The sequence below is a fragment of the Mastomys coucha genome, unplaced genomic scaffold (genome assembly GCF_008632895.1).
Source record: "Mastomys coucha isolate ucsf_1 unplaced genomic scaffold, UCSF_Mcou_1 pScaffold22, whole genome shotgun sequence".
Classification (NCBI taxonomy): Eukaryota; Metazoa; Chordata; class Mammalia; order Rodentia; family Muridae; genus Mastomys; species Mastomys coucha.
The window spans coordinates 107764655-107789145 of record NW_022196905.1 but is presented as its reverse complement, the minus strand read 5'-3'; the positions used below and the strand labels follow the sequence as shown (position 1 = coordinate 107789145).

Below are 24491 nucleotides of genomic sequence, written 5' to 3'. Positions count from 1 at the left end.
GCTGGCCTACACAGCAACATCTCAAAACCCAAGATAGACGCTGTGTAGACTGTTAGCACTGTCTTCTAGATTTCTCTCCCTGCCGGAGCAGTTTCAATGAACTGTCTAATATAGTTAAAATTCAGTTTGTGTGTGTGCATGTATGTTTGAAATCTTTTTTTAAAAAGTAGAGATTAGTCAGGCATTCCTTTATAGGTAAGAAAGGTCTTAGGGGGTGGAGTTCTGAGCTCAGGACCACCAGACCCTGTTTTCACTGTCCCTGCATGAATATGGTGTCCTCTCTCTCTGTCAGTTACCCACTAACTTAGCCATGGAACAGGAATTTACCAACTTCGCTTGATAACCTCATAAAGCTCCAAGCCAACACTTATCACCTGCTGGATGAAGTGCAGTGGGTCGAAAAGTTCATGGTGGATTTGTCTCCCATAGAGTGGGAAAGTGGAAGTCCAGGAGGAAATGTGAAGGGCCTCAGCAAGGGGGTTGTAGGGGGAAGGCAAAATGTAGCAGGTCTCAGAAGACACCTCACCTCAGAGCTAGCTGCACCACAGGCCTTGTGCAGACTTCCTCTAGCAGCAGCCATTTTTCTGGATAATGCTACACATCACTCGTGACTTAGCAAAGCCTCTACAGTTGCAGCCTTTGCCACCTTCCCCTGCATCAGTTAAACCACTTAGCTGTGTACTGTGGCTTAAACATGCTTAAGTGCAGGCTACAAGGCTGGAGATAGCTAATCAGTAATCAGTTTAGATTTTTCAGTGCCTTATGCTGCCGTCTAGATGAGGAATTGTCACACACAGTGAGATGAACACTGAGAAATGGTTTTTTTCACACGCTCCAGACCAGACTCCTCCAGAGGATGCATTCCACGCCACACCCCTCACACTGACAGGCTAATGCTGCTGCCATTCCCTTGAAAGATCTTTAGAAAGATACAGCCCATTGTAGAAATCTCTGCTGTTATTTTCAGAGGTAAATATTCTAGAAAACAAGTAAAGTGGTTTGGAACTAAGGCTTGTATAGGGCTGATCCATTTGGTTCACGGGTAGCGTGGGGCTGGCATTCTTGAAAGCTCATGAAAACCCTCCCTCAAGTCAGCTTTTAGCAGCAGCTATGCAGGCTTCCCAAACTGTGGTAATGGAGGGACCTGCAGAGGGCTCTTGTCCTCTCCTGCAGACTGTGCCTGAAGGTGGGCAGCTAGCTTATTCTAGTCTTGTTCTCATCTACTTTTAAACCAGGTAATTAGAGTTAATGTCCAGCTCTGAAGTGTGTTTGTTACTGACTGCACGACTAGGGTGTGCATGTGCGTGCCTGTGGCTGTCAGACTGTCGGCTGCACCAGGTCTGTTGAGGACTTGTTACTGAGTTAAGTAGACATATTGAAAAGCCACTTTTCGGGCCTACTATTCACTCATCTTTACTAGATTTCCAGTAAAGGGGCTGCTGGTTCCTGTCCCAAATGAGCTCTGGGTATGAAGCTGACATAGCCTGGCAGACTGAGGGATGCTCAGAACTAATGGGGTCCCTTCTCTTTTTAGGCCTCCAGGCTGGAGAAGCAGAACAGCACCCCAGAGAGTGATTATGACAACACTGCCTATGACCCTGAGCCAGATGACACGGTGTAAGTGCAGAAGAGAGAGCAGGGAGTGGGCTGTTGGTGCACACACGGCCGTCCTCACCACCTGCAGCCCTGTATCTGTGGCCATAACTATGTCTTCTGTGCTCACATTACCACCTCTGAGCTATTTGCTCTTGTGCAGACATGCAGCATCTACTGTGCCACGTAGACATTAGCCACAGTCCACATTGGTCTCCTAAGGCACTGCCTGTAGGAATGGCTGTGTGTAGCTGTGCCCCTCTATCAACTGTTCCCTCCTCCTCCTTCACCCTGTTTACAGCAGCCCTAACCTCCAACCCAGGACAAAGTAAAAAGGGCTCAGTGTGGCTATAGGTGCCAGATGATAAGCAGAGCTTATGAGCCTCCTGCTAAACAGGATAAAGGAAACCACAGATACAGCCTGCTCAAGTGCCAGAGGTTTGAGTCATAGAAGCAGAAACCGCTAATGAGTGCTTGTCATGCTGAGCCATTCTTAACTGTCCACAGGTCAAACCGGAAGGGACGGCAACGGAGTATGCTCTGGCAAGGTGATGGCCCACTGCCAGACACAGCAGAGCCCCATTTGGTTCCTAGCCCCGCCCTCCCCAGCACAGAAGACGTCATCCGGAAGACCGAACAGATCACCAAAAATATCCAGGAGCTCCTTAGAGCAGCCCAGGAGAACAAGCATGACAGGTACATGGGCTACCACTATGCTCTGGGAAGGTGTGTGCATGCCAGCAGGGGCCGCTGAGTGCCACTCTCACCTCACGGTGGCCAGAAACCTAAGCACCATATTAGTGTGGTAGTTTATTGCCTTCATCATGTTACAGAGTAATCTGAAAGTAAATATATCTAGAAACAAAACTGCAGTGTACTGGGGACAGGGGAGGAGCCACCTCACAACTGGGGACAGGGGAGAAGCCACCCCCAAACTAGCAGGTCAGTCATCTGGCCATTGCTGCTCCCAAAATTCCCTGGGCCAAGGTTTGCAGACAGAGTTGACCTGGGGGGAGGCTGCTCTAGAGCTGTCTGGCTCCTTTGTGCACATAGAGGTGCAGGTATTAACATAGTATAAGGTGTACCTTCTTGCATAGAGCTGAGTGCCCACAGCCTCCCTCCGCAGTGTGCAGCACAGAAGTCTTAAACAAGAACCACTCCTTGAGTGCTCTCAGTTTGTTGGGAGCTCTGTGCTTGATTCCTCACACAGTTAAAAAGACTGCTAGGCTACAAACTGCACTTAGCTGATCACTCTCTGATATTGTCAGAAATATAAATGGGTGCCTTGCAGCCATTTCAGGCTTCAAAGATTGCAATATGGCATTTGCTTCAATTTGAGAAGACTTTTCATGTAGAACTCCTGTCGGCACCTTTTATGATTTGATCTCCTTTGTTTTGAAGACCAGGAGAAAATGTTGATCTCAGAATCATTGGCTTATGCTTCTGAAGCTAGAGTTGGCTTAGAGGACTCTTTATTAATGATGTGGCATTCTGTACTTCCCCTTAGACATGTGCTGAGCTGCGGCAGCCTCACCCCTTCTGCTTCCTTTTCGCATGATCTGTCACTCCTGGTTGCCGAGGTGCGCCTGCACCTCCATCTGGGTGCTAGCTGGGTCCAGGAAGTCCCCGCACTGTCCCTCAGCTCTCCTGTAGTCTCACTTGTCAGGGTCATACATCTGTCATCTCACCACCATATACATGCACACACATACACATGCGTGCGCGTGCACACACACACATAGTAATATTACAAATAGAAATGACTTTTAATGGATTTTATCAGAAGTCAATTTTATGGCTTAAAAAAAAAACAGGAAAAGAATGTTACTTGTGTCTTTGAGTCTGTGATGGTTAGAAACAGCTTTGTCGGGGCTGGAGAGATGGCTCAGCAGTTAAGAGCACTGACTGTTCTTCCAAAGGTCCTAAGTTCAAATCCCAGCAACCACATGGTGGCTCACAACCATCCATAATGAGATCTGATGCCCTCTTCTGGGGTGTATGAAGACAGCTACAGTGTACTTACATATAATAAATAAATAAATCTTTAAAAAAAAAAAAAGAAAGAAAGAAAGAGCTTTGTCAAGACAAACCTGCTGCAGTCTTGGCAGTGTTTCCTTGCAGAGAGTGCCTCCAAAGTGCTTTGCTTTCCCTGTGCCCATGTCCCTCCCGGGCAGTGGGCAGCCCTGCACACAGAGCCACTGCTAGGTGGCAATGTTGCATTAAGAACTGGCCCTCGGGGCTGGAGAGATGGCTCAGCGGTTAAGAGTACTGGCTGCTCTTCTAAAGGTCATGAGTTCAATTTTCAGCAACCACGTGGTGGCTCACAACCATCTTTAATGGGATCTAAGTATGTGTCTGAAAACACTGACAAGTGTACTCATATATACATAAAGTAAATAAATAAATCTTTAAAAAAAAAAAAACTTACCCTCAGGCCTGTCAGTTTATGTTTGTTCCTCTGCATCCTGTGGCACATAGTCAGTCCTCAGGCTGCAAACCTGTACAATAGGCTGCATTGAGTCAGCCATCTGCCGCTCTGTTGAGTGCTAAAGAGTCCTCATAAAGCCCTCTCTCACCACATGTCAGCCATCATGCCTATGGAAAGAGGCAAAAATGAGGAGCCCCCTCCTTGCTCCTGAGAGTGTCTGAATGAACGGAACTGTGTGGGCTCATTGGCCAGCGGCACACGACGGGGACATGTAGGTGCTAACTGGAATTTAAGGGAATGTTTTTAGCCCTTTAGACTTCACCTTTATGAACCATGACATGGACCCTTGCTCCTCATTTTAGACATCTGGAAGGGTACACACGAGGTGTAAATGAGCTGTGGCTGTCTCACTTCTGTCGCCCCAATCACATATTGCAGATTTCAGGCCTAGGACTGTTCCTTTCAGGGTGAATGAATGTTTGAGACAGCATGCACAAAGGGCGGGCATAGCCTCTGCCCGCCCCTTCTTTAATGGAGTTGGCATGGAACCTGTCCAGCCTCTCTCTGTGACTCCCTTGGAAGTGTTTGAGCTGCATTGTAACAGCCTCTCCACTATCTTACAGCTATATTCCCTGCTCAGAGAGGATACACATTGCCGTAACGGAGATGGCAGCCTTGTTCCCCAAAGTAAGTCACTTCCTCGTTACTCTTCAAATGAACTCTTCTCAGCACTGCCTTTTTTTTTTTTTTGGTTTTTTGAGACAGGGTTTCTCTGTGTAGCCCTGGCTGTCCTGGAACTTACTCTATAGACCAGGCTCGCCTCGAACTCGGAAATCCGCCTGCCTCTGCCTCCCAAGTGCTGGGATTAAAGGCGTGTGCCACCACTGCCCAGCTCAGCACTGCTTTTTGACCTTTACGTTATCTAGGTGAGGAGCCCAGAGCCCTGTGTGTATACTAGACAACACTGTACTCAAAGCTTTACAGCCCATAACCTTTCTCTTATGTTTTTGTATCACATCGGTTTCTTTTTGGTTTGTTTGTTTGGGTTTTTTGTTTGTTTGTTTCTTTTTTTGTTTGTTTTTTGGGGTTTTTTGTTTTTTGTTTTTTTTGAGACAGGGTTTCTCTGTATAGCTCTGGCTGTCCTGGAACTCACTCTGTAGCCCAGGCTGGCCTTGAACTCGTGATCCTCCTGCCTCTGCTTCCTTCAGCAAATCCTACTGGCGTGCGCCACCACAACTGGCCACATCGTTTTTAAATATGTCATCTTATAGGGCTTTGAGATGTTTGTGCATGAGCATTGGTTTTAATAAGGCACCGATATTAAAGTCAGGTGCTGCAAGGCAAAGCAATGGAGTTTAGGATATAGCACCTAAATGATTGTTTTTCTAAATACCTTAAAATAGCGTTTCCTCTCTCCTTAGGCCACGAGTTGCAAAGCTGATAATGTTTAAAATGCCCAACTAGCTGGGTGGTGATGGGGCATGCCTTGGGAAGCCGAGACTAGAGGCTAACCTGGTCTACAGAGCAAGTTCCAGGATAGCCAAGGCTACACAGAGAGACCCTGTCTCCAAAAAAAAAAAAAAAAATCAATAAAATACCCAGCTGAAAACAATCTGACTTTCTGGAGCAGCTCACGTTGCTCTTAGGAGCAAGCTCAGTCCGCCCTGCTGGCTACCCACCCTGCAGCCCCCAGCTAACGGCTAGACTTTCGTTTCAGAAACCCAAGTCTGACACAGTGAGGACTTCCCTCCGCTTACTCACGTCCAGTGCCTACCGGCTCCAGTCAGAGTGCAGAAAGGCTCTCCCAGGAGACTCAAGCTTGCCCACGGATGTGCAGCTGGTCACACAGCAGGTCATCCAGTGTGCCTATGACATCGCCAAGGCCGCCAAACAGCTGGTCACAATCACCACCAAAGAGAACAGCAGCTGAGCTCGGGCACTGTCCTCCTGTTGTCTGGAAAGGCCGGCCACAGACATGAACTCTTCAGACTTTTACAAAATGTTTAATGATGCTTTCAAACTTTTTAAAAAAAAACTCAGTATTATTTTTGCATGTTTTTAACAGATTTTTGACTGTAATTTAACCCTTGCCTTATTTGTGCCTGTTTGCAGCTTACTTCTGTCGTGTCAGACTGTCACCAAGTGTTTAGGTCATGACCCCATGTGTTTAAAAGTTATTGTTCAGAGTTTGTTACAACTTTTCCATCCTTTAAAATCTCTACCCATGCCTAAAACTATAATTGCTATTTTTAGTAAAACATTTTCTTAAGAGATAAGAAAGTTGGATTTAAAAAAAAAAAATCAGCAACATCTGATCCTTCCAAGCATTGTGCAATCAGTAAGCTTTCCATCCTGCGGGGTCTCTAGGTATGCACGGAGGGCAGGGCCTCCCACTTCCTAGAGACAGTGCATCTCTTGGGAGTGACAAGGAGCTGATCTATTTCTAACTTTTGTATCATGTTAAGTGTTGTCTTATTTAATATTTTTATCTTGATTTTTTTTTATCTATAAAGATTTTACCATCACGCTGAAGCCTCTATAATATCCAAAAAAGTAGTTACGAATCTACCCTCTACATCAGCTTCCAGTTGGCTTCATTCAGAGCAGGAGCACCACCCATTGTCGGGGCCTGCTTCTCCCCAAACCAGAGAGTTCACTCAGAACCTAAGGCAGAGAGAACTGTGAGCCAGTCTCGCAGGCCCTGCTGACGTCCTTTGCGTGTCTCTGGAAGGACATCTTCCCAGGTAAGATGCAGGGCCTCAGTTTCCCCATCCCCTCATAGGTAGTGCCGGAAGTGTTCCCTGTGTGCCCAAAGCTCCCCAAAGGCAGAGGTTGTCACCCGGGCCATGGCAGTGCCGTTTGCTATGCTGAAGGCGCTTTGTCTGAATGCTAGAGCCGGGCCATTGCAGCTTACTGCGTCTCTAATGTCTGGGTGGAGTCAGGCCCTGACCTGAGGGAGCAGGCAGTGGCTGTGACACCAGCCAGGTGCGCAGCCAAGGGCATCTGAGGACCCACCCAGCCTATGAGGACAGCAGCTTCTCCCACTCATACCCTCATGCTGCTATAGAAAAGTAGACTTCAGCTGCCAGCACTTTGGCTTATCAAGGCACCAGAAATTTGGGTTTTATGACATTTTTCTAATTAGAAATGTGGACAGTCAACCCAGACATGCCCCCTGAACAGGTGGAAGTAAGCCATGGCCTCTAGGCTGCCTCTCTCAGCCTCTGCTGGGGTCTGTAACCTGCACATGAGTGAACCTGTGAGCCAGCCCTGGAAGGCAGCCTTCAGTCTCCCATAGAACGAGCAAAGTGAGGTGACCTCACTGTGCTGAGCCTGACTCATAATCCCCATTACAGTATGGCCAAAGTGTCCTGGAAAGAGCATCACCTCAAAGTAGTTCACAGCTCAGATGGCCCAAACTGTGGCAGCGGAGAGGATCAGCACTCCAGAGGCCTGGCCACTCCTCGATACATGCAACCCCAAATGCCACTTCACGGTAACAAGTCCAGGAGGGCTTTTGAAAAGGGGCCTGCTGGTTTGAGCTCAGGCATTGTCGAGGACTACTGCTCTATCTGGCAGGCTCCCTGGAGCTGGTTCCAATCCTGAGCTGGTTCCCACCATCCCCGGGGAGAACAAGCCTCTGTTAGGGGCGGTTTGGTGTCTTCCCATTAAATCTCGAAGACGTGCCACAGAGAACACTGTCCATGGGAAATCAAGGAACATGGGGCCAGTACAGCGTTTCCAGATGCCCTCAGGAACACCAGAGTTCAGAGTCAGTCCCACGTCCTCCTCAGGCTGAAGGTCCTGAGTAGAGGCTTGAGACAGCAGGAGGGGCCACACACAGTCCCTCCTGAGACCTGTGGTTAGAACACACTGTTCCTGTAGGCAAATGCATTTTGTCTCAATGCTTACCCTGGCCACTTTTTGCATGTGGGTTCCATCACCTCACAGGGAGCTCTGCATCCAACGGGGCGGCTCTGTCCCCAATCTGGTATTCTGCCTTCCCACCTGTTTACCCCACTTTCTAAGATGGGGAAGATGAAGATACAATTGATGGAGCAGGCCCTGCCCCAAGCTCCATTCCCAGAAGGCACCATGGCCTCAGCACCATGGTTCTTGCTTGCCAAAGTCCAGTGTTGTGTGCACTTGAGACTCTAACTGCACAGGGTTGGGCTCTACCCTGACTGCAATGACCTCCATCTCAGAAGCTTGCAGTCCAGTCTCCTTCCTTGTCCTAGTCGGATATAACCCATGCTCTTACAAAGCAATTTGCCGCATAGAGAAAAGAAGATACATTGCATACCTGGTGCTAATCCCTCACTCATCCTCCTCTGGTGGCTTCCCAGTCAGCATCCTGAAGTTACTGTCCCCTCCTGCAAAATCGTTCTGGAGTCTGTGCCCACCAGTTATGCAATAAATCATCTCAAGTGTGTGGTCAAGTGTTTCCTTCCAGTGGATGGATATTTCCAGAGTGGGTGAGCTGGGGTGGGGAGGGTAAGGTTTGATCTCGTGTTATCTATTGTAATGCTACATGCAAGCCCCCAAGACCTGGTTGTCCCAGAGACAAGAGAGTCTCCGCTGAAGACACGTAAGTGACCCTGCCTCCAAGTTCATTCTGATTTGTAAATAAAGATGCCAACAGCCAAGAGCTGGGCAGAAGAGACATAGGTGAAGTTTGGGTTTCAAGGACTTGGGGTTGGAGGAGGGCCATGAGGAAAAGAAGAAGGCAGGAGGAGGAAGGAGAGCTGCCATGGGTTAGGAGTAAAGAAAACGTGGCTCTGTGGGCTGGCCAATTGGAGTTAAGAGCAGCCCAGATGAAATATAGTAATAACTTGGGGTTATTGATAGGAAATAGAGTCTAACAGCATAGAGGGTTCTGCCTGGCTTTTGTACTGTTTAAAACTTATGGTGAATATGAAGGCTGTTCTTTCATCCAGGAACTTAAATAACACAAAGGTGGAGTAGAAACCTCCAGCCGAGATTAAATACTTTCTGCAACAGTAGGGCAAGCTCCCATGTCGCTGTATCTGTAAGGAGACGGGGTGTTTTATGTCTCGTTCCCCTGGGACACCCAGCTTAGTCTTCTCCTGTGCTCTCTACAGCCTGTCTGTTTCGTATTTAAGACAGTCTCATGAAGCTCAGGCACACCTTGAGCTGTCATCCCCCTGCCTCTGCTTCCTGAACACTGGAATTACAAGCATCTGCCACCATGCCCAGCTCTTCACCCATGTATCCATCCATCTTACCCCATGCACTATCCCCAGTCGTTTTTAGGTCAGCCCAAGCCAGCCTGAGCACATGCTCTCACCCCTTCCCAACAGGCAGTCCGGTGATAGAATTAGACCAGCAGTCTGTTTTCCTTTCAGCAAAAAGTCCCCTGCACAGGCGTTCATGGAGGCTGTGCACCTGGGCTTGCTGGGGCCACCTGCACGCCTTGAGAAATGACTTGGTACTTCAGATGAAAGGAGGAGGGAGCAAAAGGATCACTCCTGGGCCTCTCCAGTCTGAGCAAGGTGGAATGTTACAGCCTGTGTGACCCAGCTTGCCAGGTGGAAAGGCCCATAACCCTCAGGTCAGAGCCAACAGCTCACACCCAGAATGCTTCCTGGGCCAGGGTCCCAAGAAGCCTGCAGAGCTGCTGAGCCTATCCCAGACCCACTCTGATCTCTGACTGCATGGTGTGGACGCTGGAGCTGCCACCACTGCAGGTCTACACCATGCCAGAAGGCACTGCGCTGCCAAAGACAGATGCTGCGAGGCCCATGCACTTCTCCAGCTCTTGGTCAGACATGATTCCAGCTGCTGTTGGCTGTCTGGCACTGCTTGGTTCTTTATGCGGGTGACTTCTTCGGAGTACCAGTGAGATATCTTGCCTCAGAGCCTAACAACCTGAGTTTGATCCCCAGAACCCACATGGTAGAGAAAACCAACTCCTTCCAGTTGCCCTCTAACCCATGAGTGCACTGTAGCATGTGTACACCCACAGATGCGCACAAAATAAACCTCTGAAGTATTCACAGTAACTTATGAAGGAAGGTGAATTTCCATTTGACAGGAGGAGAAGCCAACACCAAGAGCCAAGATCCCCCCAGCCTGGGGAATGTGAGGAATCTGACAGTTGATATAACTGAAGCAAAGAAGCCACTGACAGCTCCTCTGGAAGCCTCAAAGCCTCTGCAGGGGCACCACTGTGGCTGCTCAAACAAATGGCTCTCAGCTGTCAGCCCATGCCTGGTGTCAGCCAAGGCCAGCAGAAAGGACTGCTGAGCTTTACCCACTGGATCAACACTGTGCAAGCATACCCCTCCATCTATAGGGTGGCACGGGCCACCTCACACAGAGGGACCCAATGGTCCTGCCTGCTACCCAGCAGGCCAAGAGTATGAGGTTTTTACCCTCTAACCTTCAACCCGACTGCAGGTCCTCACACCTGCTTTCTATATATAGGTGTCAGTCATGAAGCAGGTCTCCAAGAGGTGTGATCTCAACAGCCACATCCAACCCCCCTGTGCACACCTGGCTCTTGCTCTCTAACCCGAATGCCCTACAGCCGCCTCTCTTTCTCTTTTCCTTTTTTTTTTTTTTTTTTTTTTGGTTTTTTGAGACAGGGTTTCTCTGTGTAGCCCTGGCTGTTCTGGAACTCACTCTGTAGACCAGGCTGGCCTCAAACTCAGAAATCCACCTGCCTCTGCCTCCCAAGTGCTGGGATTAAAGGCATGGGCCACCACCACCCGGCTAGAAAAATTTTTTAAAGATTTATTTATTTTATGCATATAAGTACACTATAGCTGTCTTCACCAGAAGAGGGCATCAGTTCCCATTACAGATGGCTGTGAGCCACCATGTGGTTTCTGGGAATTGAACTCAGGAATGTCAGGAAGAGCAGACAGTACTCTTAATTGCTGAGCCATCTCTCTAGCCCCCCGCCTCCCTCTTTCTAAGTCTCCAAACTGTACACACAGCCTCAGAATTTAGTCTGATTTGTCTCCCAAATGGGGCATCTCTAAAGAGACTCGGAGCCTCCTCCTACGAAAATCCCTTTTCCCAACCCTTCCCTCCTTGAACTCATCCTCTCTCTTCATCTCTCAGGACCACCTTGACTCCTGATTAAAGTGGGGGAAATTCTGCCCGTACCCCAGGCAGAGGCAGGGGAGGCACCCCAGCAGACTAGGTCTTCCAAGCTCTATATTTTAAGTTCCCTCAGTCCACATTTCCATAATCCTCATTTCACAGACAGACCTGGGCCCAGGAGGAGACATCTGCCTGCTGTGCAGTGGGCATCGACTGGAACCGGAGACTGGGCCAAGGAGGGCTGTGCACTCTCCCTCGTTGAATGTGGCTGCCATAGCTGCAGGATTATCAAGTGGCCACTTGTGAGCTGAGGGTCCCAAGCCATCTTTGCTTTTCAAGGTTCTGTGGGCCCTTTGTCCTCAGCGCAGCTAAACAAAGCTTGTGTGCATCTCCAGTCCAGTTTGGCTTCACTGAACATGTGACGAGGCCTCAGAATGGCTTTCTGTGTCCCAGTAGTCCCATCCTGGTGCTTGGAGGCCGGGGTCTAGCCCTGACAAGGCTCCCACACTCACATAGGACAGGGTGAGTTTGCCTGCTAGGGGCATATCATAGGAGCTAGAGTTTGGCTCACACTTAGCTTGTAACATTATCACTAGCATTTGCCTTTTACATCATCGACTTTTAAAAAACTTATTACATTTTTACTTCCTATCTGTCCTAAGAGCTTCTATTGTCGCGTGCCATGGCACGAGCAAAAAGCAAGTTGGAGAGGAAAAGGTTTATTTGGCTCACACTTCCACATCACAATCCATCACTGAAGGAAGCCAAGACAGGAACTCAAGTAGGGCAGAGGCCATGGAGGGGGCTTCACTGGCTTGCTTCCGTGGCTTGTGGCTTGTTCAGCCTGCTTTCTTACAGAACTCAGGAGCACCAGCCCAGGAATGGCTCCCCCCCCCCATCATGAAGGGGGCCCTCCCTTATTGGTCACTAATTGGGAAAATGTCTTACAGCTGGATCTCGTGGAGGTGTTTTTCTCAACTGAGGCTCCTTTCTCTCTGATGACTCTAACTTGGGTAAAGTTGACATAGAACCAGCCAGGAGACTGTCTGTACACGGAGGGGGACATGTGGGAACCAGCCAGTAGACTGAACTCAGCAATCAGGCTCAGCAGCAAGCTGCATTGGATACTAAGCCATCTCAGCAGCCCTGTTTTGTTTCTTAAACTATATTTTCTTTCACTTCAAAGGCTATAGCTGTTCTTTCTCTATGGAAAAGTATAGGCAAATATCCAAAATGAAAAAAAAAAAAAAAATGGAGAAGCAGCTCAATAGGCAGAGTGCTTGCCAAGCATATACAAAGCCCTGGCTGGATTCCATCCCCAGTAAACCACGCAAACCAGCCTGGGTGGCACGTGCCAGAATGAAAGATACTATTTATCCTGTTAGAAATTGCCATAATGCAGATTCGTTTCCTTAAAAATTGGGATTCTGTGATTACTGCTTTGAGCAACTTCTGAACCTACCCAGGCAGGACTTTCTCTAGAGCTTGGCTTGGAAGCTTGCTGCTATTTGAGTGGATGGGCACCCTAATGAATGAGCGCTCACAGGGCCTGCATGGTAACTTGGTCCCAGGCTGTTTCCTGAGGCAGGATACAGGCTGGTGTATTCCAGGAGGGCTTCTGGGAGGCCTCTGGAGACAGTTGACTGTTACTGCAGGCTTGAGTGTATAAAAGGGCCGACTACAGCCTGAGGAAAAGATGGGATGAGGGAAGTCCAAATCTCCTTCAACAATATGGGTGAGGTGGGAGAAACTTGAGGACTCTGGGTTGGTATCAGGACAGATGGCGTCGACTTAGCTGAGAACACAGACAGCAGACAGAATTCTGGGTTGCGATGGTGTCTGGACTCACCTGATTACTGCCTAGCACAGGACAGAGGCTCCACGATGAGGATGTGAGAGTGGGAGAAGGCCTGCCCTCCTGGGAAGTACCGATGTGGAGGTTACTGAAAACCAGAGGCCTGCTTCATGTCACCCTGAAAGGCCTGGGAGATGTCAGGATCTGAATCTTCAAGGGCTGCACTCCTGAGGTGATGACTGGAAGAAGCCAGCGTCACTGCAGGTAAGCTCAGAGGTGCTCACTGGCTGTGTGTGTATGTGTGTAGTGACAATTCTGGAATTTTGGTTTTTTTTCAAAAACTCAGAAATATAAGAGTGTACTTTCATTTTAACCCCAGGTGTGGGATTGTGGGACTGCTCTTAAATGTCTCCGCAGCTCACCGATTTGCCTCATGCTCCAGCAGAGTCGTGGTTTTGCCAGATGCAGATAGTTTCTGCCATTGTGTGATGTTTGGAATTCTGGGAACTTTTCAGAGGTTAGATAAATGCTAGGGCCTAGAGAGGTATGGTTGGTGGCCGGTGGTCATTTAGGGAGGTTGTTGTGGTTTGTTAGTAGTTGTGCCCAAAAGAAGAAATGAAAGAAATTAGATTCAGGGATCTCTCTCCTTTTTTCCTTCCTACTTAGTGTTGGGGGATAAACGGGGGTAGAAGGGATAAGGGTAGGAAAAAGAACCCACAAAGTAGCAAAGACCAGCTAAAGTGTGCACACATGCATGCATGTCTGCATGCGTGTACTTATTTACAAGTATCTGTTCTCCTTCCACCACATGGGTCTCAAGCATTGAACTCTCAGGATTTGCAACAAGTGCATCTCACCCTTAAGCCATCTTGAGAAACTAATTTTTTTTTTCAAGACAGGGTTTCTCTGTGTAACCCTGGCTGTCCTGGAACTCACTCTGTAGACCAGGCTGGCCTTGAACTCAGAAATCTGCCTGCCTCTGCCTCCCAAGTGCGGGGATTAAAGGCATGCGCCACCACTGCCTGACGAGAAACTGATTTCTATCCACAGCCCAGAAAGGTTCAGAAGTAACTCTGGGCTGGCAGCTAGAAGCAGGTGGTGTGGCCAGTTAGGTCTAAATACTCAGTGCAGTCTTTGGAGTCACAGCTCAGGTGGCATGAGCGGAGGGAGGACTCTTACGAGTGCCCTGCCTGCAATGACTGGGGAAACAGAACACTGGGCATTTGGGGAAAAGAACCCAGGGGAGCTGCGGGCTTGCTAATCTGAAGATGAGCACCGTGGGGTGGCACACAGGCAGCCTCACCACCTCTGGGACTCTGAAGGCTGCAGATGTGCAGATCATCTGGAGTCATGCAAGGAGCTTTAGAAAAGCTAATTTCAGTAGAGAAAGGTGGAGCCAAAGAAGAGTGAGTAAAGAAACAATGGTGTGTCTGAGCAATCAGCACAAGGAGTGAAAATTGGGGTACTGTAGCTACTGTATACAGAGCGCAAGACTGTGTCCTGGGGACCTTAAAGGTCCCTTTCCTCAAATCAAGACGAGATGTCAGACTCCACATGGCTGATCCCAGGCCAGGTGTTGGAAAGCATCGCAGTCCTGAAAGCAACTGCATTAGTTCATGACCAGAAAGCTCCTAAAACCTAGGTGGAAGGAAAGCTTTCTGTCATAAAGGCTGTGTTGACTCCCTGTGGCACCATGACCTGTCTCATGCTCTGCTGTCCGTGTGTCCGTGGCTCAGTGCACTGACTGACTCCTGCCAGGATTTCCCTAGGGAGGCTGAGGAGAGCAGCCCAGAGGACAGGCTGTCTGCTCAGAGCATCCAGTCTATGCCCATAGCAGCTGCATCCCATCTCTATACACAATGATCGTTAGAGGAACCAACACAAGAGATCTTGGACCATTTTAAGTCAAACAGGGCCCTATGCTACATGATGACATGCCAGCAACATCCAGAGCCCACCAGCCTACCCAGCGCCCACCAGCCTACCACAATAGAAAGCAGCAGTGACATCCTGAGGTGACACTGAGACACAGAGCTTTACTTCATAATTAGTGAGCACTTGAAAAGGGCGAGTACTCACAAGTGTGTAATGCAAACAGTGGGGGCCATATTCAAGAACCACGGCAGGAAATGAAACATGGAGAACTGGTTCCATGGCAGAAGGGAAGTGATGCCGTGCTTAAGCCCAGGCTAACTCTGGGTTCCCACAACCAGAGAAGTCACCCTATAACCAGCCAGAGTGGGCAGAATCTTGAATACAGGGATGAAAGCAAGTGAGAGGAAGGCTACAGAAGGAAAGATACGAGTCATAACAATCGACCGTTGCTACAAAGACCCATGGCCGCTTGCAGAGGTGAACTGGGATCTAACAGTGGGGACACAGCTCATCTGTGATTCTGAGTCTCCTGCCATTTCTCCAGGGCCACATATTCCTCTGGGCACTTAATTCCTATGGGGCTGCACACAGGCCTTCCCCACACTCAGGAGGTCCCTAGTCAAGCCTCTATCTTTATCAGGCTAGCCAACCAAGTGACCTTGAGGACTCTTGAGGGGTGGCATGTGTTGGGCTCAAATGTTCTGTAGGATTCTTTTCTTCTTGGTGGTGTGGAGCTGGGCTGAGGACCACCCTGAGCACCCCAGCCCCTATGGGTAGCTCTCACAACACTTCCAAACAAGGGCTCCTTTGTCACCGTCCTTCCAGACTGCCAGCTCTCCACAATACATAGGTGGTCCTTGGGGCTACACAGCTCATAACTGGCAAAAACTACACCAAGACCTATGAGCCTCCAATAGAATAACTTCTGAACAGCAATTTTAAAACCTAAATGGCTCCCTCTTCCCTCTGGCTGGTCCTCCCTGAGCTGACAGCAACAGGTGAGACGAGAGGAACCTGTGTATCCTGTCATAGAACACGACTTCTTCTTAGAGTAATTCTAACATCTACTTATAAAGCATTGCATGATCTCTGGCAACACTGAACACGTGAGTCCATAAGGCCTGTCTGGGTGAGGAAGACAGGAAGAGCTCTCAGGGGGCACTGCACACCCATGGCATCCTGACATCTATGAACCACGATGTGCCTGACAGGCATGGCTCAACTAGCCAGCAGCACCATGAGCTTTGGCCAGAACCAACACTGTACAACTGTCTACAGCGGTATCAAGTCAGCTTTCTTCTCTGTGCTCAACATCAGTTCCAGGCAATTCTGAGGTGTCCGTGAGGCTGAGGAGAGAAAGCATAACGTTTCATCAGGTCAGCAGTCTGGGACACTGGGAACTGACTCCCTTTTGTTAGGAGCATACTTAGGAGTTTTCACTTACCGCTGAGAAAGCTTTGACTCTGCGCCGTAAGTGAGGCTCTTTATGACCTGTCCTGAGACACTTGCGTGTGCTCTAGAAAGAGCACCCTGACACACTGATGCGTGCTCAAGTGACTTTGGAAATGCTGTCCCCTGTGCCTAGAGCCCTCTGTCTATAGGGCTTTGAGGCTCTACAGCAAATGGAAGGCCTACTCTAGTCTTACTCCACCCAGGGCCCTGGCCCTGTGACAGGGAAGCAATGAATACTCTCTCTGCAGTGTGCACCCCTCAGAATGCCAGGGGCCAGGTGGCCTAGCTCCAGAGAGCCTACTCAGCGGTCCCTCAGGACAGGCACGACAGCCTTTGCTCCTACGTGCTCTATGATGCCCTGCTTAGATGAGACAAAGATGCTCAGAAAGAGACAAAGAACAGAGGAAAAGGGGGAGAGGGGGGAACAGTGGAGCTATCTTGGTCACCTGGCTTCACTGGGCAGCTGGGACCTGATCCCACTGTCACCTCTCACCAGCTATGGCCAGGGCTCTTCTAGATTGCACTTTGCCCCCAACAGAGTGGGCAGGCACATGATCAGCTGTCAGCCTTTTGGTCTTACAAAGGCTGAAGCAGCAGGGACCGCAGCAGAACTCTTGGACCATCTGCAGTCCAGTCAAGGAATGGCAGCCTTTGAACAGAGGGTATAAGCAGTTGGGACAGACAGACACAGGGAGGAGACAAGAAAAACTCAGTATGAGGCCATGGTGGCTTGACACTTGGCAGGTAGGTACCCACCTTGGGCCGGTAGCCCTCCTTTGCCATGGTCTTTGCCTCCTGCTGCAGCAGAGCATTGGAGAGCTCTTCTGCCCGCTTGGCCTTTTCCTCTTCCTCCTCCTCCTGCCGGGCTGCTTCCCATTCTTGGACCTGGCGCTCCACAACCTGGACACCAAGAACAGAGTCAGCAGAGATAAGGCCCACAGGGCTCAGCCTTCCTTCAAGCAAGGACACAGATGGCAAGGACCAGCAGCCAGGACAAGAACCTGAAGACTGGGAAAGGCCATATGGACGGTGCTATGAACCGTGTGACAACTCTGAATGCAGCCATGTGTTTGGAGAACAGGATAGAAAGAAGAAAAGGGACAGTGACATGAGCCTGGTTTCCACAGACTAAGAAACCAGAATGAAGCCTGCACCACAGAGCCGTGGCTCAGTGCTCAAGACAAACTGCTCTTACAGAGAAGCAGTTCAGTTCCCAGCAACCACAGGTGAGTGGCTTTCACCTGCTCATGACTTGGCTCCAGGAGATCCAGTGCCTTCTACTGGCCACCTTGGACACTACACACAAGTACACAGACCCACATTCAGACACACATAAGCACAGAATTCTTTTAAAATGTCAGGGCTGCTACAGAAATCAAAAGGGACTTGGATGTAAGCAAGCAATGCAACGGAATCAAGGAACTCCGAGCTCTGTTCTGCAGGGTCCTGAGAGCCTTGCAGGGCCTGCTGTCTTGTAGAGGCTGACCTTGCCCTTGGGCCCCACCTGAGCTTCCAGCTCCTGCTTCCTGGCTGCCTTCAGCTCGTCACTGTCTGCCTTGGCTCGCTGAGCTAACTGCTTCCCCTCCTCGAGACTCTTGATGAGGTTCTCCCTGTGTTTCAGGCTCTCCTCTTGTGCTCGCCGGTTCTGTTCAATCTTCTCTTGGATCTGCTGTTGCCTCCCAGTCAGAACCTGGCCAAGGGGGAAAAGAATGTTTGCATTTCAGTCTAAATACCTGTCCCAAGCCTCACCTGCATCCATACCAACCCACCCTAATCCACACCCTAATATACAGAGCGCAGGCCTGAGCCACAGGCCCAGTGTGGGCCACTGCTCTTTCGCATCCATGCCGACTGTCATAGTCAGTTTAATTTAGTTTGTTTTTCTAACTCTCCACACACTAGAGTTATCTGGGAAGAAGAATCTCAGTGAGAGGATGCCTCCATCAGGCTGCCTACAGGCAAGCCAATAGGGAATTTTCTTGGCTAATGATTGACAGGGAAGGGCCCAGCCCACTGTGTATGGTACAACCCTTGGGCATGTAGCCCTAAGTTGTATAAGGAAGTAAGCTAAGCCAGTCATGAGGAGCAAGCCAGCAAGCAGCATTCCTGCATGGCATCTGTTTCTATTCTTGGCTTCCCTCAGTGACGGACTGCAACCTGAGAGCTGTAAGCCAAAATAAACCCTGAAAGATACCAACCTACAGGACACTGCAGTGCTTTGGAGAAGAGACAGCAAAACACTGAGGAGCCCCCTCTCCACAGGTTGGGAGGAACTTTAGAGAAACACAGACTCAGCCCAGCAGTGGCGAGCCACACAGGTAGCTGGGATGGAGCCACGAGTCTCCTCTACTGCTCCAAGTAGCAGACACCTGCTGTCCTTTGCAGCTTAGACCTTGACCCAGAACAATCTGATGGTCCAGCCCCAGCCCAGAAGCCGAGAAACCACCAGATGTGCCAATATATGTCCTGTAAGGAGGGGACAATAACATGGCTACTAGCAGGAGGAACACTGAAGTGATGGAAAGCCACAGGGTACGTTATACAAAAGTGAGCACCACCAACTGTGGCCCGAGATTTCCACACGTAAACCTGATCATTCCAGCCCACTCTGGCACAGGTTTCAGTGCATGGGTGACAAGGACTTGGCAGCTAGGTTCCCTGCAGCCCTCACAGATGCTGCTGCACTGTTAGCTGCTGACCCTAGGGAGCCCGCTTGAGAGTGGTGGAGCACACTGCAGCTGTGGAGGTTGCTACTGATGAGGTGCTGAGAGACATGCTGGTGAAAACACTCCAAATCAAATGCATGGAGGGAGGGGAGGGGTTGGGGAGCGCATGTTTTTTGGAATTACCTCACTCATCAATTTGTCCCGAGCAATCTGCTCTCGAGCCCACTCTGCCTCTCTCTTCTCCCACATCTCCTTGGCCTCCTCCCTGGATAAACACAAGAGGTACAAGAGAGGCTCCACACCATCACCAAAGGCTGATGGATGGGAGAGCACATGCAGCCACCAAACTTCAGGCAAGAGCATCCACACCTGCTTCCTACAATGACAGTTAAAGACATGTCTGTAGTATTTGAGGTCATCATTTAGCGAAGGTAATAAAACCACAGAGGCCAGAGACAGGAGGAGGCCATTGCCTGCACCCGAGCCCAGTCACCACACTCCTGGGATGATGAGTGGCTTGCCACAAGATAACTAGCAACCTCCTCCGGTCTCCATGAGCCACATAATCACCACCATAATTCACCTTGGCTGAATGTCAGGATCCAGTAATGGTGTCTGGACATTAGTGTACATTACCTATTATTTGGCTATTTCCATCTATGAGTTGGACTTTCAGGCCCCAAAGCTGGGCACATAGGACAGCAGTCCCAGTCCCTGGGCACTAAGGAGATCACTGAGAAGGTAGAGACCAGCCAAGGCACCATGGCAGCACTATCTTCAGGAGCACACTAGGACCCAGACCAATTGTTACAGGGCTAAGCAGCATTAAACATTTCCACACTGGAAGCAATCTTCTCACGCTGTTTGAGACTTGACATGAACATATCGTTACTCTGAAGAACATTAGGTCACTACCCCAAGCCACTAGCAAAGATGTGTTCCCTGGGGATGGTAAGTGAGTTATAAGGACAGGTGTCTCAGAACAAAAGCGGCCCACCCAGAGACCTGAGGGCATCTCACAGAGCTTCCTGCCCAGCATGGTCCCCTCACCTCAGCAGCTGCTGCAGCTCTGCTTCTCGAGCTTTCTCCAGCTGCAGCTGCTCCTCGATGACCTGCTTCATCCAGGCTGCATCGGCCCGGGCTTGCTCCCGCCTGGCCACTTCAACCTGCTGTAGCTCATCTTCCTTCTCCAGGAGTGCCTGCAGGATCCGCCCATCTGCCTCCTGGATGAAGGGACGTGGCCCGTGGGTGGGATGGTCAGTGCCCTGGTGTAGCAAGGTGAGCCCGCCTTCCCACACGCCTTCCCACACAGCGCCTTCTACCCAGCCATGTTGGTCCTGACACATTCTCAGGACCAAAAGGGAAGGGGCTGGAGTGTTTCTGATAACCACGTCATCCACTTCACTAAAAGGAGGGGCCCCTCCTGCCATCTATACCACCACAGGCATACACCCCTGGACATGTATGACAGCACACTTTAGAATACTATGTGGCAGGAACCCACTTAAGAAGTTACAGCAGAACTCGAACAGACACATGCACAAACTGCTCACCGTAACTTTACAGTAAATGGGGAAACCCAGAAATCACCAAATGCACACTGGCAGGAAGTGCCCTGTTACCCAGGTTGTTATATAACACAACACTATCACAAAAGCGGGTGTGGGGGGATTCTGGGGTGCAGCAGGACAGTTACAGCACACCCAAGTCTGACCAGAGGAGGCAGACAGTCAGGAAACATGGGTATGCTCACCCACAGCTTACTACAGTTCATGACAGGAATACCAAGCAGCTATCAATAACAAGCCCAACCAGCGTTTGCTCATCTTTCCTACTAAAAAAAAGTTGTGAGCAACACAACTGAATAGGCACTGGGAAACCAGCTCAGAAGGAACCACCTCTGTGGGTGTGCGGTAAACAAGACCAGGAGAATTTGCTTGGAAGCAGGCATCACTGCAGATGGGACGGACTCCAGGGCAGGCACCTCGCTTTGTGTCTCACCAAAACAGAGAGAAACAGATCGGGCCCACACTATGAAATGATTGCTAGTCAAGTCAATTAACATCTGCATCACCTCCACCATTTTTTCCATGAATACCTAAGGACTGAGTGGGCAAGATGGCTCAGCAGGTAAACAAACAGACCTGAGAGCCTGGAAGAAGGGAGGAACTTCCTCCTCAAAGTTCTCCTCTGATCTCTGCATGAACACAATAGGTGGCACATGGATGCCTCCCCCCACACACTCCCAGCATTAACATTTCAGTCTCTGCTTATGGGTTTTGAGTGTGTTGACTGTATGCATGTGCCCCACATGTATACCTGGTGCCTACAGGCATCTGAAGGGGCATTAGGTTCTTGGAACTAGGGTTTCAGAGGGTTATGAGTCTTGATGCACCACGTGGGTACTGGGAACCAAACCCAGGTCTTCTGCAAGAGCAGCAAGTGATCTTAACCACTGAGCTGTCTCTCCATTCCCAACCTTCCTTCATTCATTTACTTATTTTTAAATGACTACCTACAAACCAGATATAGTGACACATGCCTTTAATCCCAGCACTTGGAAGGCAGAGGCAGATGGATTTCTGTGAGTTTGAAAATTCAGTCTTGTCTACATAGCATGTTCCTAGCCAGCCAAGGTTACACTGTAAGACTTTGTCTCAAAAACACACACAAACAGGGCTGGAGAAATGGCTCAGCAGTTAAGAGCACTGATTGCTCTTCTAGCGGTCCTGAGTTCAATTCCCAGCAACCACATGGTGGCTCACAACCATCTGCAATGGGATCTGACACCTTCTTCTGGTGTGTCTAAAGACAGCTACAGTGTCCTCATATAAATAAAAAGCATCAACAACAAAAACTAACCAACCAAACAAAAACCCAAAACAGTGCAGTCCATCATGGCCTCACTGAGTCCTGCAGTCAGGTACAGACGGCACTGGTAATGTTCCCAAGTGTGACCTGGCTGCAAGCTCTCCTCCTCTCTGCACCATCCACCAGCACTGCTCTGCTCCATCTGTGCTTTAACACGTGGATGTGCTCAGGTCCTGCCTGCGCAATGGCAATGCTGTTCCCAAAGAATGGTGAAAAGCCTGCCGCCATGGCGGCTCACTTACCAGCTCCTCCCGGATCTCCTGGGTGCGTCTGTTGAGCTGTGCATTGTACTGATGTTTCAAGAATCGCCTAAAGATGGGGATCAGGCAGCTTCAGTCTAGCATGGCCAATTACCAGTGGCTCCCTACAGGGCACACCCCTTTGGTTCTCAGGAGATTCCATGGAAGCCTGAGAAAGCAAGAAGCCCACCCTCCTAGAAGAGCCCAGGCGTCCCCTACACACCCCAGCTCTGTCTTACGCCGGAGGGCTGCCATCTGCTTCCTTTCTTCCTCCAGCCTCTCCAGCTCCCAGCGCTGCTTCAGCAGATTTTCCTGTTCCTTCTTCAGTTTGGTTGCCTGTGGTTACAACGGTGAACCCAGGTAAGATGGCCAATCAGACTGCCCTCATGCACATCTCCAGGTCTGGCAGGTACTACATAAGCACAGGCTAGCCCCGATGCTCATGGTCGCCTCATGTGACTCTTGAGTCCCACCTCAACTAAGCCATTCCTACAAGCCTGGCCCAGCCGGAGAGACTTCATGTGCTGGCCCACATTTAGCTAACTTGGCTTCAGTTTCCTTGGCCAACACAGCAGCCATGGTGAGGCCAGAGATGAGCAAGTCCTTGCTTGGGCCCTATCTCTACATCAGAATGAGTGGGTACCACATTCCTAGCTATTAAGAACAATAGGGCCAGAGGACAGGCCTCCCTCCATGTGAACAGAAGACTCAGCTCTCTCAGAAGACCTCAGTGTTCTCACAGGCAGCCCCCTGGACCAAAATCCCTCATGATTTACATACTGAGATCCAAACCTGTTACTAGTGGAACACTGTGTGCTGTGTACTAGACCATGTCCCATTGAAAAAAATCCTGATCTGCAAAGGCCCTGACAAGGTGTGTCATCTGAGTGGACAGCTGTGTCTTAGACCACAACGTTCCCAAGTCTGAGGCACACAGCGGAGCACCTCAGCAGAGCCACGGATGGGGTGTGCACATGAGAAGAGAGTTCACAGAACCCCACCCCGCTGTCATCTTCCCAGAACAACCTTTCAAATGCTCCATTCCCACATCCAAGCATCGGCGGAATAGCTAAGTTGGGCTAGGAAGGTTCCCCCCACCTCCATCTCCTTCTGCTTCAGCTCCTCCATCTGCTGGTGCAGTGCCTCGGCCTGCAGGCGCCCCTCCAGCTGCCTCCTCTCCTCCTCAGCTTTCATCCTCGCCTCAGCTTCCCTGCGGGCTGCTGCATACTCGTTCTCAAACCGTTTGTTCTCCTGCTTCTCCGTGGCTTCTTGCTATGAGAGGACAATGTGTCAACATGCAGCCAGCAGATTCTGCTCCCGCTGCCATTCAGCTGGCCGGCAGGGCCCAGGTAAGCGCAGCCTGGAAGCAACGCCAGGTTTCTTCCTCTCACCACAAGATAACACAATGAACCTAGACTCGAAATGACACACACATCTTGTGGACTCGACCCCAGAGGTGCTGTGCTCCATAAGCCAAAGTCAAGTGTATGTGGTGTAGGTTTATGATGCTGGGCCAGAGGTAGCTTACCAGTTAAGGACTCACGCTGCTCTTCCAGAGGATGAGCTGAGTTCAGTTCCTGGTACCCAGATCAGGCAGCTCACAGACATTCTACTTCCATGTCCAAGTGATCTGATGCCCTCACCTAGCCTCTCAGATACCAGCACACGTAGCACACACACACACACACACACACACACACACACACACACACACTCACATAAATAAAATAAAAAATAAAAACCTGAGGCTGGAGAGATGGTTCCATGGTTAAGAGCACTGACTGTGCTCTTCCAGAGGACCAGGGTTCAATCCCCAGCACCTACATGACAGCTCACAGCTGTCCATAACTCTAGTTCCAGAGGATTCAAAACCTATTCTGGCCTCCAAAGGTACCAGGCATGCTTGAAGTACACAGACATACATGCAGGGAAAACACCCATACACAGAAAAATAAATTTTATTTGCTTGGTTGTTTTTTCAAGACAGGGTTTTCTATGTAGTCCTGGCTGTCCTGGAACTCACTCTGTAGACCAGGCTGGCCTCGAACTCAGAAATCTGCCTGCCTCTGCCTCCCAAGTGCTGGGATTAAAGGCGTGTGCCACCACTGCCCTGCGAAAAATAAATTTAAAAACTTTTTTTTTTTAATTTAAAAGAGCTGGCAAAAGATTCTATGCTTGTAGCCTTAGTCCCAGAGAAGTGGAAAGTGATGGGTCTCTATGGGTCCTTGGAAGTCTACTTGGGAAAGCTTCAGACTGACCCTCTCTCAAAAAAGGACAGCTGGCTCCTGAGAAACATCACACACACACACACACACACACACACACACACACACACATGCATATGAGCATGCACAAAGCAAACATCAGCCTGCACATGCAGCAAGCAGCTGGGCAGGCACCTGCTGCTCATCTAGCCAAGAGCAGAAAAACTAGACAGAGTCAGACATGCAGACGGAGCCACACAGGGCGTGAGGGTCACACATCACACCCCACAGAGTCAG

The 24491-nt window shown here is 49.8% G+C and overlaps 2 protein-coding genes across 15 annotated transcripts in view; one reads left to right on the top strand and one right to left on the bottom strand.

Moving 5' to 3' along the window:
* Git2 (GIT ArfGAP 2) overlaps window positions 1-8453 on the top strand; it is a 48485-nt gene extending 40032 nt beyond the window's left edge. For 12 of the 13 annotated variants that reach the window (XM_031337515.1, XM_031337510.1, XM_031337518.1 and 9 more), the window contains 4 exons: window positions 1535-1617; window positions 2101-2289; window positions 4645-4708; window positions 5739-8453. In XM_031337515.1, coding sequence (XP_031193375.1) covers window positions 1535-1617; window positions 2101-2289; window positions 4645-4708; window positions 5739-5951 — 549 coding nt within the window. In that variant the 3' untranslated portion in view covers window positions 5952-8453. The remainder of the gene's footprint in view (window positions 1-1534; window positions 1618-2100; window positions 2290-4644; window positions 4709-5738) is intronic. The other variant, XR_004109503.1, reaches the window with a different exon arrangement.
* A 6450-nt stretch (window positions 8454-14903) lies between these two features.
* Tchp (trichoplein keratin filament binding) overlaps window positions 14904-24491 on the bottom strand; it is a 15706-nt gene continuing 6118 nt past the window's right edge. For both annotated transcript variants that reach the window (XM_031337505.1, XM_031337504.1), the window contains exons 6-13: window positions 23089-23262; window positions 22214-22326; window positions 21994-22060; window positions 19931-20103; window positions 19064-19145; window positions 17719-17904; window positions 16971-17114; window positions 14904-16108 (exon numbers count right to left, since the gene is read on the bottom strand). In XM_031337505.1, coding sequence (XP_031193365.1) covers window positions 16076-16108; window positions 16971-17114; window positions 17719-17904; window positions 19064-19145; window positions 19931-20103; window positions 21994-22060; window positions 22214-22326; window positions 23089-23262 — 972 coding nt within the window. In that variant the 3' untranslated portion in view covers window positions 14904-16075. The remainder of the gene's footprint in view (window positions 16109-16970; window positions 17115-17718; window positions 17905-19063; window positions 19146-19930; window positions 20104-21993; window positions 22061-22213; window positions 22327-23088; window positions 23263-24491) is intronic.